Source organism: Sceloporus occidentalis, unplaced genomic scaffold, assembly GCF_023333645.1.
Source record: "Sceloporus occidentalis isolate IW3139 unplaced genomic scaffold, rSceOcc1.0.p SCAF_1, whole genome shotgun sequence".
Classification (NCBI taxonomy): Eukaryota; Metazoa; Chordata; class Lepidosauria; order Squamata; family Phrynosomatidae; genus Sceloporus; species Sceloporus occidentalis.
The window spans coordinates 6,531,522-6,546,213 of NW_028316981.1; the positions used below are offsets into that span (position 1 = coordinate 6,531,522).

At 41.4% G+C, this 14,692-nt stretch overlaps 1 protein-coding gene across 1 annotated transcript; it reads left to right on the plus strand.

Moving 5' to 3' along the window:
• The first annotated feature begins 2,614 nt into the window (after positions 1-2,614).
• Positions 2,615-13,777, plus strand: LOC149320520 (zinc finger protein 202-like). Its single transcript, XM_089501182.1, has 5 exons — positions 2,615-2,736; positions 5,253-5,847; positions 7,619-7,695; positions 8,376-8,496; positions 10,697-13,777. Exons 2-5 carry the CDS (start codon positions 5,298-5,300, stop codon positions 11,743-11,745), a joined length of 1,797 nt encoding a protein of 598 aa, XP_089357308.1. The 5' UTR covers positions 2,615-2,736; positions 5,253-5,297; the 3' UTR covers positions 11,746-13,777.
• Positions 13,778-14,692: the final 915 nt, after the last annotated feature.

The window sequence follows — 14,692 nt, forward strand, 5'->3', positions numbered from 1 at the left end:
AGATGGAGAAGCACAATACAGAATGTACTTGGAAGAAACTGGAGGTACAAAGGAGAAAGACTGGAGCACAGGCATGGACACAAAAGGAAGCGAAAAACCAGTTACATGGGAAACATTATTTTGACAAGAAAAAACTAATTGTTCATCAGATAAGAAACTCTATAAATGCCTGGAGTGTGGAAAAGACTTTACCTTGAAAACAACCCTTAATGTACCTCAGATGAATCATATGAGAGAAAAAACATATAAATGCATTGAGTGTGAGCTGGCCTTCAGTTACCCAAAATAAATAAATAAATAAATAAATCTCAACAGCACCAAGTCATTCATACATTACAGAAACCCTATAATTGTTTGGAGTGTGGAAGAAGCTTCAGAGACGCCTAATTCTTCATGCAGAAAAACCATAGGAATGTGCTCAATTGTGAAAAAGGCTTTGAGAACAAAAGAAGCCTCACTGTACCATCAGATGAATCACACTGGAGAGAAACCTTATAAATGCCTGGAGTGTCGAAGTAGCATCCACTGGAGAGGAAAATTCATGAGACAGGAAAAGATCAAATGGAAAAGAGAAACACTATAAATGTATTGAAGAGCTTTACTGAGAAGAGAAACTTGAGTGTACAAAGAGCTTCCGTCAGACTTCAAACTTCAAGAGACATCAGATTATCCACACAGAGAGAAACCATATCAATGACTGGAGGGCGGGAAAGGCTTTACTGAGAACAAATACCTTACTGCACATGAAATGAATCACATGGGAGAAAAACTATAAATTCCCAGGATGTAGGATGTCCTTTGTTTCCCAAACAACGTAAAAAAAACAAAACACACACCAGGATAGTCATGCATTTGGAAAACCATCTAAAGGACTAGAGTGTAGAAAAAGCTTCCATCAGAGAGGAAAACTCAAAAGACACCAAATTATTATTGGAGAAGAGAAACAATAGCAATGCCTGGTGTAGAGAAGAGTTTTTATGGAGAAGATAAACTTCACTGTACATCTGATGAATCACACTGAGGAAAGACTATAGATATACCTGGAGTGTGGGAAGACCTTTGGTAACAAATCAGTTCTCAAAATGTACCAAGTAATTGATACATTGAGAATACTCATGGAAATTCCTGGAGTGCAAGAACTTCAGTCAGAGATCATCAAACCTTGGTAGACACCAAAACAATTCGCAGAGCAGAAGCCATATGCAAATAGAAAATACTCTTAGCTTCCAAAAGCACAATCTCCACGTTTGACTTGCAGACTGATTCAACAACTTTTTCTGTTTTGTTTATTTCAGAATATTTTAAAGAAAAACTCAGCGTAAACACTTCACTGGTTCATTTGATATGACTTTTTTGTGGAGGTTGCCTCAAGTTATCTCCTGTATGTGTTCTAGAAAGTTCACTGAAATTTGCAAATGTTTTCCTGAACAGTGGTGTAAATGTTAAAAAGACAATTGAGGTTCTGCAAGGCCCTCTTCTTAGAGGTTTGGAAGAGTGCTGAAAGTATTTCATCTTCTGTCATTCAGGAGACCAAAAAAAATGTGACCGTTTCCTTGTATTTCAATATGCATCCTACATTTAAGATATTGCAAAACCAATGACAAAAGCTTAATAGACAATATTAGGAAATCTGTATTGATAATAGGAATTAGGATTCAGCAAATTGTTGAAGTATTACAATTTTTGTTATGATTGCAATAGAATTATTGATAAATAATGGAAGTATTAATAGGAGGCATACTTTGGTAGATCAGAGATTTTTTATAGAGGTGGAGGTTTAAATGCTATAATGGAAAAGGAAGCCAGAATAACTTAACACTCTTTCCTTGAAGGCAGTAAGTAATGAAAGAACTTAATTGTACATATGTTGTTCATTAAGATGACTGTAAATTTTAATAATTGCATCCTACCTCCATCAGTAATTGTTGTGACTCTGTCTGGATATCTGTGCTAATCTATAAGTGTAACAACTGCCATTGTGAACTGACATCATTTCCCATTCTTTCTGGTTGCTGAAAGTTTGTAATTTCTCTCATACATGTCCATATCCTCATATTCTCATACATGTCCATATCCTCATATTCTCATACATGTCCATATCCTCATATTCTCATACATGTCCATATCCTCATATTCTCATACATGTCCATATCCTCATATTCTCATACATGTCCATATTCTTGTTTGCAGTGTATGTTGGAAATTTATTTTTTATTAAAAATAATAACAGTGAAAAATCATATTGTTGTCTGAAATGAGAGAAATGATTGACTCAAGGGACACATCCAAGAACTAGCCCAGAGTACAAATCATTTAAATGCTTGCAGAGTGACAAGATCTTAAATTGTTGTTGTTGTTGTGCCTTAGAGTAATTTCCAACTTATGGCAACCCTATCACTGGCAAGTTTCTTCAGAGGGTTTTTTTGCCATTGCCTTCCCCTGAGGCTGAGAGTGTGTGGTTTAATGCAAAAACTGGGGAGGGGGAAGGAAGGGGGCCTGAAGGAAGCCTTTAGTCCTCCAGAGGACAGACAAAGAGGCGGAGGGGTGCATTCCTAGAGAGGACGGAAGTGGAGGGGTGGGGCAAAGGGGTGTGCCTTCCGGGGGTTCCCCATCCCCTTCTTGACACTTGAGCCTTCTTCTTCTTTGGGGCTTGGTCCCTGGAGGGGCTTCCTTTGCTAAGAGCCCCCTTTGTGGCTTCCCTCTGCTCTGCCTCTCTTCCCTTCTCATTGAAACTGGGTGAGTCTCCCTCCAGAAGGCATGCAGCAACAAGAATGAGCTCCCCATGGATCCAAACCCAGGGGACACTTTGGGAAGCCCCTCCCCAAGTGGAGGCTAGGCCCCCCCCCCCTGCCCTCCAAGGCAGGGACAAGAGAAGGAAAGGGAGGAAGGGTTTGGGTAAAGGAGCTAGCAAAGGGCAAGCTGGAGAGCCTCCCCACTAGCTATAGTTCAAGGTTGATCATGGACTGCAGCTCCCAGCATCCCTGGCCATGCATGGGCCACTGGGGTTGGGGAGCATGGGAATTGGAGCTAATTTCAGCATTAAAGAGAGATTAAGGCGCATTTAAAGCATCTCACAAATAAAGCGGAAATGGCGAGTAATTGCGCAAATGATTATCACATGCGATTGTGCAAATAAAGTGCATTGTTGCTGAAATCCCGAAAGTAAAAAAGATGCACGTTAATGCTTCTTTGTGACCACTTTAATGGCAGGTTTTGTGCAACATTCTGTGAAATCGTTTTGTGCAATTGCACGATTTTTCCAGGATATTCATGGAATAAACTCCCGATCTCCTTCATGTGATAAACTCCTATGTCTCAGGAATGGTACCCTTGTGGATCAGGGTGTGGGGAAAGCTGCAAAGTGCAAAAGCAATAGCGGGGATAAGCTGGGGAAGGGTTTTGGAAAGCAGCCTGGTTAGAGTGCTAGCGTGGGACATGGGAGATCCAGATTCCAGATCCTAATGAACTATGAAACTCCTCTCATGCCATGAGGCCTTTGGCCTGACCTGTTTCACAGGGTGGTATTAAGGGAAGGGGGGGGGGGGAGAAAAGGGTCCTATATTTCAGAGGAAGGACCTGGCGAAACCACCTTTGAGGATTCCTTACCTAAGAAAACCCTAGGAAATGTATAGGTTGCAATATGTCGACAGGCTGTTTGAAGGCACATGCACTCACACTCACATTCAACACAGATAGGATAGAGACAGAACAAGTTAGTAAAGAAAGAAGGACTGAAAAAGAGCTGAAACTTTAGAGCTAGTGTTGAAGTCTGGGGAATAGGTTTAAAAGTCTGTGGTTGGATGAGATCTGAGATCTGATGCAGGCAATTCTATATCTATATCTGGCTGCTGCCGCACTGCAGCAATAATACTGCTTGACACCACTTTAGCTGCCATGATCCAATGCTATGGAATTCTGGGATTTGTAGTTTGGTGAGATATTTAGCATTCCCTGCCAGAGCTCTGGTGCCCTCACCAAATTACAAATCCCAGAGTTCTGTAGCATTGAGCCATGGGCGTTGAAGTGGTGTCAGACAGCTTTATTTCTGCAGTGTGGAAGCAGTTTTCCCATCCATCCATCCATCCAAATTATCAATCAATCAATCCTTAAAAATGCCTTTTCTCTAGTGTGTTCAGTAGCATATCCATGCTTTTTCCTATTTTATTTCCAGGGCCACCTTTTAAGGTACCACAGAGTAAAAGATACTAACTGGCTGAGGGTCTGTATGCGAGTTCCATGGCTTGGTAGAGACCTTAATCTTGAACTGCCAGTTACCAGTCCAGTATTTTGTCCATAGCAACACATTGCCTCTGAAAATTCATCCCGATGCTACAGGAATAAGACTCCATGGATATTCTATTTCAAAAGAATCCACTCCTTGATAAATGTCCCTCAGACATCTCATACCATTGATGAGTAAGGGGTGCATATTATTATTATTATTATTATTATTATTATTATTATTGCCAGTGTGGTGTAGTGGTTTAAGTGTTGGATTACAAATCTGGAGACCAGGGTTCAATTCCCAGCTCAGCCATGAAACCCACTGGGTGACCTTGGGCAAGTCACTCCCTCTCAGCCTCAGGGTAAGGCAATGGCAAAACCTCCACTCAACAAATCTTGCCAAGAAAACGCCAGAATAAGTTAGCCTTAGGGATGCTACAAATCAGAAATGACTTGAAGACACATAATAACACAACATTGTTGTTGTTGTTGTTGTTGTTGTTATTAATTTGTAGGATTTGTAGGGGAAAGAACCAAGCCAAAACATTTACAGCCATAATAGAACCAAATAGAAAGTTTAAAAAGGAAAAAGAAGAAGAAGGTGAGAGGGAGGGGGAAATAAATAGTAAATGCCAGCAGTGGTACTTTATAAGGATGTCTTCATATTAGGGAGACGTGTCTCAGTTATTCACTAAAACTGAAATCACTGAGGTACCTTTGCTAGAGGAGGGGGAGACAGCAGTGGAAGGGGCTGGTTTGAATCTCCTGTTTCTGGATGTTCTGGACATCGCAAAACAACCTACATGTTGATTTAAAAGCCCTTCTTTGAGAGAATGCACAGGGATCTTGTAGCACCTTTGAGACTGTGCGAAATAAGTTGTCGCATGAGCTTTCGTACAACTTCTTTTGCACAGTTAGTCCCAAAGGTGCTACAAGATCCCTTTGCATGTTGATCTTCCAGACTAGCACAGGTATGCCTCTGACTTCTTTGAAAGTGTTGCTGACATTGACCCTTGTTTCCAATCCAGGCCTCCTCACTATGTTGGATGGGTTTTGCTTCATGAAATAATCTGATGGAGAAGGCACAATCACCTTTGGCTGTATTGGAGGCTGCTTTTGAGCCCAGAGTGAAGATGGAAGAGTTAAACCCATATGGCATTCAAAAAGGAGATGACCCAGATGTCATGTGTTGTGATGGAAGTGAGGAATTCTGGGGGAAAACAGTGCAGAATGTCCTGGGTAAGGAGACATTCAGCTCAGAGGTTCACCGACAACACTTCAGGCAGCTCCACTACCAGGAGGCTGAGAGGCCACGAGAGGTTTGGAGCCAACTCCGTGATCTGTGTTGCCGGTGGCTGAAGCCAGAAGTACACACAAAAGCTCAGATCCTGGACCTGGTGATCTTGGAGCAGTTCCTGGCTGTCCTTCCCCCAGAGATGGAGAGCTGGGTCAGGGAATGTGAGCCAGAGACCAGTTCCCAGGCATTGGCCATGGCAGAAGGTTTTTTGCTGAATCAGTCAGAGGAGAAGAAGCAGGACATTGATGATCTTAAGACCCAGGAGGTCCCATCAGACATCAGTCAAAAGATCAAGCAGGAGGCCAGCGGAGAGGCCACCAGGCTGGGTAAAGATTCATGATAGCAAAAATTCTCTTGAAGTTCTCCTAAAACAAGTGATCTGATTTTATTATCCTCTGAAAGTTGTTGTTGTTACAGTGGACCCTTGCCTTACGTGGGGGGATCTGTTCCGGACACACACACACCCCGCATAAGGCAAATTTCGTCTATGCTCAAGCCCCATTCATTTGAATGGAGCTCATGTGCGGTGCGGTGACATGCGCATGCCCCATTCATCTGAATGGGAGATGCTGCCCTTTGTGCCCTGCGTGCTCCCTGCAGCTTGAGTGCATGTGCTCAAAGCCGCGTATAGTGCGGCCACGTATAACGCGGACGCGCTGTATTGTGTGCCTCTAAGTTGTTTCTGACTTATGGCAAGCCTAAGGCAAACCTGTCATGGGATTTTCTTGGCAAGGTTTGTTCATAGGGGGTCGCCTTTGCCTTTGTCTAAGGCTGAGAGAGTGTGACTTGACCAAGGTTACACAGCAGGTTTACATGGCTGAGCAAGGAATTGAACCCTGGTCCCCAAAGTCATAGTTCATAGTCCATGTTGGCTCTCTTTCCCTGAATGCTGGTCTTTAATTATTTTTTTAAATGAAAGAGATTTTCATTTCTAGAAGAGTTCATAATCTATTTGTCTTTAAGGTGCCAGTAAAAATGTTGCCTTAGAGTCATCCTGAGTGAAAAAATGACTTCGAGGCACATAACAACAACAACATTAGCAATAAGTTGAGCTAAATGACCTTAAACTGTTTCTTAGAACTTTTTGGTTACAATAAAAAAACAAAAGATAACAAAAAAAAAAAAAAACCCGTAAGGAATTAACCCAGCTTTGCTAGGTTGGTGTTGATGATTTTGGTTATGATTTTAATGAGATAGTGACTCTTTGGTCAGATGTGTGGGGTTTTATACCATGAACGAGAATCACTGTATAAAATATAGATGAAGGCTGCAATATCATTGAAGGAATGCTTTTGTGGATCAGCATCGCAGTCCCTTGTGATATCCAAATTTTGTCTAGAAAAAGATGTGGCTTAGTGGCATAGCACACTAGTCGTTGTTTTGCTTCTCTGCTTTCCGAAACATTTCCTCAGTTATTCATTATGTCTTCTCTTTATTTTTGATCACCAAAAGTGTCTTCTTGCATTCCTCCTTGTTTACATTCCTGGTTTCTGATCATAGTTCTTCTGGTTCCCAGCCAATTATGCTTAATAGCACAAATCTGTTTCTTGCATTGTGTGTACATTCTGTTGATATATTGTTCAGATCGTATTTTGGTATGATTATTGTCTTTGCTTTCTTCTTCAGCTGTACTCTAATTCTGGATATGTACCACACACATGGTCTAGTTTGGGCTGCAAGAACAGAGCTTCTCCATCCTCTGTTTCCAATGATACAGTGTATCTGATTTTTGTACTGACCATCTGGTGATGTCCATGTTTGTAGACTCCTTGCAAGTATTTGCATTGACTACATTGCACATGGTTACACATGCCAAAGATCTCCAGGACAGACACTATCTCATTAAAATCATAACCAAAATCATCAAACACCCCTGCTAGTGACCCACCTTCTTAGCTTCTGTATTCTGCAGTATTTTCTCTCCCTTCCCTTGAGAATCCCTAGTGATAGTGCCTATTGTGTGTGTATAAACTCTAAATCACTTTGGGACAACTGTAATTTAGAAATCTGGGGGAGAGGAGATTAAGAAATGAATCCTCCTTTGATTTTTTTTAATTTAATTTTTGTTTTGTTTTGTTTTTTGGTATCTCATGGGAGATGGACCAAGAATGCTGGAAGGGTGTCGTTCATCTCTCCTTGATGCAATGGAAACAGCTTCTGTGCAGCTGGATCAGGTAAGCTGGATTGGGGATAGGCAGGGGATCTCTACTGTCCAGTGTGTGCTTCACTTCTTCTGAAAGCACCTTCCTCTTGTCCTCTGCTTCAGCCTATGTTTGCTACTATGAAGTCTTGGAAGGCCTGGATTGTCCAAAGAAAGTCCCTACTTGCTTCCACAAGGGTTAGATAAGGGTGGGCAAAATACAGTCTGTGGGCTACATGCAGCCCCCTAGGATCATTTGTGTGACTTCCCAGAGTCTCCTAGAGGGTCAAAAGAATTTGTTTTGCTTTGAAATGACCTCTTAGGGGTTTGGAGGACATTTCCACCATGTTTGGAGCCTCTCTGCTGCCCCAGGGATCAAAACAATTTTGCACATCCACTCCCATTTTTGCCTCAAAATGCCTGCAAAACATGCTCCCATATCCCCTAGAAGGCATTTGGGGCCCCAAAAATGATTTATTTTTTATTTTATTTTTATGGGTGCAGGTTTAGTAGAGTTGTGTGGGCATCAAAGGGCTCCTGGAAAGCTAATGTGGCCCCCTCATCTTCTACAATCCCCCATCCTGGTTTTAGATGCTGCCTGAAAAAGCTGGACATGTCTGAACCTTCCCTTGGGTAGCTTAAATGTACATTGGGATTTTGCTTAGGAGTGGATGAAGCATTATTTATGAGCAGAAAAATGTTTTCTTCTTTCAGGTGGCTTTTGAGGATGTTTTTGTGTGTTTCACGGAGGAGGAGTGGACCCTGCTGGATCCAGACCAAAGGGCCCTCCACAGGGAAGTCATGGAGGAGAATTATGAGGTGATAGCCTCTGTCGGTAAGGATCTCTTTGGCTCTTGATTGTAACTTTTTTTGCTTTCAATCTTGCCATGTAGTTTAGGGCCCTGAGCTGTCTTCTTCCAGCTTTGGTAGGAAGCCATGATTTACTAGAATAATGCCTATGAATATGGATATCTGTTTATTTAAAATATTAATATATTGTCTCTCAACCCACCAGGCCCCAGGCCCCACTGGCAATATATAATAATAAAAATGTTTAAAACCCTAAATACTCAAAAATCACAGAAAGAGACCATTTTTCTAAATCAAGGGTTGGCAACCCCCGGCCCGTGGGCCAGATCTGGCCCAGCAAGGCGGCAGGACTGGTCCTGCCGCCGCCGCCATTAAGGCCGCCACCGCTTAGGCTAATGCGGGCGGCTGGCCGCCAACCAACCTCCTCCTCCTCCTGGGCAGTGCTGCCCTCCTCCTCCTCCCCAGCGCTGCCCTCCTCCACCTGGGCAGCGCTGCCTTCCTCCTCCTGGGCAGCGCTGCTGCCGCTGCTGCCTGCAACAAGGCTTTCCCGCCTGCGCGCGGGGCTAGGATGGAGGAGCTCGTCCCCATTGGCCAGCTGGCCAAAGGGGATGGGATCCTCTTTCCTTGTGCACACGTGCACGCGCAGGCCCCACTTCCGCACCCGCACGCAGAGCTTCCCAAGGAGCCTTTGCACGGAGGATGAGGATAAGGAGGAGGAGGAGGAGGAGGAAGTGGAATGGTGAGTCATTTCAGGTCTGCCTTGGGGTTTTTTAAATTAATTTTTAAAAATATAAAATACTTATTTTTGTTTTTTTATTTCATTATTTTCATTATTGCTTTTTTATTTTACTTCATTATTTTTCATTATTGCTTTTTATTTTACTTCATTGTTTTTATTATTGCTTTTTATTTTATTTCATTATTTTTATTATTGCTTTTTTATTTTATTTCATTATTTTTATTATTGCTTTTTATTTTATTAAATTAATTTTTATTATTGCTTTTTATTTTATTACATTAATTTTATTATTAAATATATACACCCCTGCCTTGTTTTTTATTTTATTTTTCATTATTTTTTTATTATTAAATATATACAAGTGCATTTTCTGTGTATTTATGGTGCTTTGAATGCTAACAATCTGCCTTTCTTGGACAATTATAGTGATGATGATGATAGTGATAGCAGCAAGCCTCACAGCCAATGTAAATTGCTTTGATTTTTACAAACTCATGCGCAGTGAAGAAAAATCACAGTCCCTTGACCAAGTACACACTTCTGAGAAGAACAGTTGAATCCGAGGGCAAATCACTTCTTGTGAGACCACCTTGACATGTTCAATATGCATAGCCATGTGAACCTTTCTGTCATCTGTCTAGGAATAATGCCCAAATGTCCTCCATTTTGATCATGCCTAAGAAACATGCATTTATATTAACATTTTTTAAAAATCATCAATTTTTTTCGCATGTCCTACATTTGAAAATGTTGTCCTATATTATTTAATTATTTAATTATTTATTTTTTGGCTTTGGCTCAGTTGTCTGAGGGACAGCAACCTGGTCCCCGGCTCAAAAAGGTTGCCTACCCCTGTTCTAAATTGTTCATAGAAATTTTGCTGATCATAAGTTTAAAAATAAAATAGTAACATAAAAAATGGAGCTCCTGTTTCCAGGTCTTAATGCAAGAGTTAACCCAATACTGGCATTCCATAAATTCCTGTTGGTACTCTGGGAGACCATGGTTTGAATCCTGACTCGACCAAACACTGTGTGACTTTGGGCAAGTCACTCTTTCTCAGCCCCAGGGGAAGGTAATGGCAAACCTCCTCTGAAGAAACCTGCCAAGAAAACCCCATGATAGATTCATCATAGGGGTTGACATAAGTCAGAAATGACTTGAAGGTGCAAAACAACAAATATGCCATTTACTGTAGAAAAGGGAAAATTCTTGCCTTCTATATGTTTTTGGACTGGAACTACTATCACCACTTACTATTGGCTTTCCTGACAAGGGTTGCTGGGGGTGGCATCATCCAACAATATACGGAGGGCACAACTTTCCCACCCTCAGCTGGTGCAATTTCCTTCCTCTCTTTCCTATCTGATGCTTCATTCTCTCTTCTGTTTCTTTTTCATTAGGTCCTTTCCTTTTTTAATGTCATCTACAAGAAGAATTAATTGTGCTTGTTTGTTCATTTTGTGCATCCCTCCTTTCTTGACAGATCATAATAGGTGGGAGACTGAGGATGGAGAAGCACCATGCAGAGCACAATTGGAAAGGGCCAAATATACAGAGGAGGAAGAGAGGAACACAGGAACAGAAATAAAAGATGAACAGAAGAGGAACCAATTGCCTACTTTTTGTGGTGCTGACGTCTGGGAAATTCCAATCCAAGAAGGAACAGACAAAAGCAAAGACAACAGTAAGTGTCTTATCTCTGGGGATGGCTTCTTTTGGACTTCTGGCCTTAACGTTCACATCACAGACAACACAGAAGAAAACCCAAATCAGCGGGGAGAGAGCTTCAAGTGGAACATGCACCTTCCTAACAATGAAAGAATGGAGACAGGAGAGAAGGTATATACATGCCAGGAAACAGGAAGAACCTTGACTGCGAAGGCAATCCTTACTGAGTATGAAATGAATCATAAAGGAGAGAAGCCCTATAAATGCTTGGAATGTGGGATGAGCTTCAGTTACAAATCATCTTTCAAAACACATAAGGTTGTCCACACATTAGAGAAACCTTATAAATGCCTGGAGTGTGGAAAAAGCTTCCATTCAAGACCACACCTCAACAGACACCAGCTTATTCATACAGGAGAGAAACCATATACATGCTTGGAATGTGGAAAATGCTTTAATCAGAGGAGATACCTCAAAGCACATCAGATGAATCACATGGGAGAGAAACCGTATCAGTGTCTGGAGTGTGGGAAAAGCTTCAGTTACAAATCATTCAAAACACACCAGGTTGTTCATACATTAGAAAAACCTCATAAATGCCTGGAGTGTGGAAAATCCTTCCACTGGAGATCACACCTAGATAGACACCAGCGTATTCATACTGGAGAGAAACCATATCAGTGCCTGGAGTGTGGGAAAGGCTTCATTGATAAGAGAGGCCTCACTACACATCAAATGAATCACACTGGAGAGAGACCATATACTTGCCCGGAGTGTGGAAAGGGCTTTACTCACAAATCAGTCCTGAAAACACACCAAATGACACATACACCAAGAGTAATCATAGAAATGCCTGGAGTCTGAGAAGAGCTTCAGTCAGAGCTCAGTAGTAAACTCCATTACAAGTGGTGGTTGTTATTATTATGAAATAAACATACGAGAAACTATTAATGAATAGGAAACCAGTGTAATGTCCACATGGACTGCCTCCAGTATAGACCTATTTTTAAATATATATATTTTACACATATTTGGGGGAAGAATGTGGTTGGTTCAGTTCATTGCTGAATGCTTCACTGGTTCATGTGATACAGCCATGCTCTGTGATGTCTTCTTTTTGGTTTGTAATTTATTTGTATTCCATTTGTTCTAAAATTGTCATCAACATTTGAAAATGCCCTTTTACACCTGTGGTATACTCAGACAAGAGTCCCTCAAGGCTTTGTGTATGAGGAGACATGTCTCCTTTGTTTTCAAGGATAGATATCTTTTATTTTGTAGACAAAGTACTAGATCCCTTTCTCTTTTTCTGGTTGCATCCTTCTATCTTCTGAAACTTGGCCTTCATACACTGATCTCCAAGCCAAAGCCTTGATTAGCCTTGTTCTTCCATTATGAACTGACTAAATTTCTCATTCTTTTATGTTGCTTGTGTCCCATAATTCTCCTATATTCCCATATCCTCACCTTTGTTTGTTCTGAGGTTGGATGTTTTTAAAATAAAAAAAACAACAGTGAGAGAGTGAACTATTGCCTGCAATGTAGAGGGAAGAAAACAGCCAGATGACAGACAACCTGCTCACTGTGCAATGCACTTGAAATGTTTTCAGAGTGGCAAGCCCTTTAGCAATGGATTAAATAGTTAGTGCCCAGTAAGGATTGCAGAACTGAAGAAAACAGGAGAGAGCACTGGACTGAAATCGCAAATGAGAAATATTCCATTTAACATTAGGAAGTACATCCACCTAAACATTAGGAAGTAATGTACAGCTGCTAGAAAACCTGTTCTGAGAGTGGAATAGACTGCCTTGGAGGATGGTTGACTCTACCTTTTAAACAGGTTGGATGGGCCTCTTCCAGGAGCTCTTTAGCTGTGTACAGTCGTCCCTCTTCATCCACAGATTCAACCATCCATGACTCGGGGGGGGGGGGGGATTAATCCAAAAAGCAAACCTTGATTTTGGCATTTTAGATAAGGGACAACATTTTATTACTCTGTTGTATATAACAGGATGAACATCCGTAGATTTGGGTATCCATGTGGGGCCTGGAACCAAACCCCAGCAAATACCAAGGGACCACTATTCCTGTATGGCAGGGGTAACTTGATGGCTTTTATGACTCCTTCCAACTCTTAAGATTCTGTGATTCTAAGAGAGAGGCAAGAGAGCATGCCTGAGAGATGGAGCTCATGGGCTGGAATGGCAGAGAACAATGACTGGTAAGGTATAAGTGTGTGGTACATGCTAGATTCACTTTAGTACTTTGACTGAGAAAAGAACAAGAGAAGGATGAAAAGAGAGATCCAAAAATGTCAACCTCACATCCAGATACAGTAAACAGCTAGAAAACACAGTTAGTCAACATGTACATAAATCCTTCTGATTCAGTGTGTGTATTCTCATAGGCATGAGCCCTTGAATTTCAGACCCTGTGTTTCAGAGATCTCAGGGAGACTGTCCTTATTTTCTGAACAATGGGATTTCTAACCCCACCTCCAGGGATGATGGTCATACAGTATTTATATCTGCCTTTTTGTACGAAAGGGGGCTCATTCTCTGAAGGAATACTTGTTTTTCTCTAGTTTGATCAACTGATTTGAGGGTTTGGTCAACCCTCAAATCCCAAAAAATCCTTTTTTATTTCTGAATTTCTGCATTATTGATGTTTTGTCACTGCCCATTCTACCCAAGACTAATATTTTTAAGATGAGTATCCCCTTGGTTTCTGTTTCTAATCTCTTGCCTATTTTGTGACATTTGACTAACTAGCTGAAATGTTCCTAGGGCTTCCTGACTGTTATTTTAAAGTGTAGATTGTATAGCCACCATTTTAATTGCACTAAAGATAGTTTTTGACAGTCCATGGTGTCTTGTCTCTTTGTAATCTCTGCTCCTTTGAGACAGGAATATCTCGGACAGCCTTCTTCCATTTTCCTGTTTCTAATTCCATGAGTCTTAACCACTGTGCCTTTTTCTATCCCTTTTAAAAACGATTTCCTGACAAAATATGGTGGGCCCCTATTTTGTGTTTTTTGGAAGCCCCATATTTGGAATTTTGACGTGAACATCTTCTCTTTTGACAACACACAGAGCTTTTTAAATAATCATTAATGCTTATAACATTCAATCATACATCTCTTATGTGCCATCAAGTCAACTTACAGCAACCCTATGAATGGGAGATCTCCATAGGCACCAGCCATCAACTGCCCTGCTCAGGTCTTACAAACTCGGGGCTGTGGCTTTTTGATTGAATCAAATACCTGCAATGGGATCGACATGTCTTTGCCCCTGTTGAATTAAACATTCCCAAATGTTTTCAATCACCTAGTCTCAAAATGTGGGGGGAAAAGACTACACAGATGCAGGGTTTGTTGTTGTGTGCCTTCAAGGTATTTTCACCTTATGGTGACCTTAAGGCAAACCTGTCATGTGGTTTTCTGGGGCTGAGAGTGTGACTTGCCCACGATCACCCAGTGGGTTTCCATGGCCAAGTGGGGAATCGAACCCTGATCCCCAGAGTTGTAGTCCAGCGCTCAAATCACTACAGTTGGCCTTCAACATTTGCAGCTTTGATTATTCACAGATTTGATTGATGCGTTCTCTCTAGAAATCTCTAGGTCCTCTAGTGTGACTCTGTTGTCAACTTCTGCCATCCTGTGGGAGGGTGACCAAATGTCCTCCTTTTCCAGGACAAGTCTTGCCAAGAAAATCCCACGATATGGTTGCCAAGTATTTTGAAAAGGGGAGACTCCACCTTTAGCTGCAGTTTGTAGTTGTTGTTGTGTGCCTTCAAGTGATTTCTGACT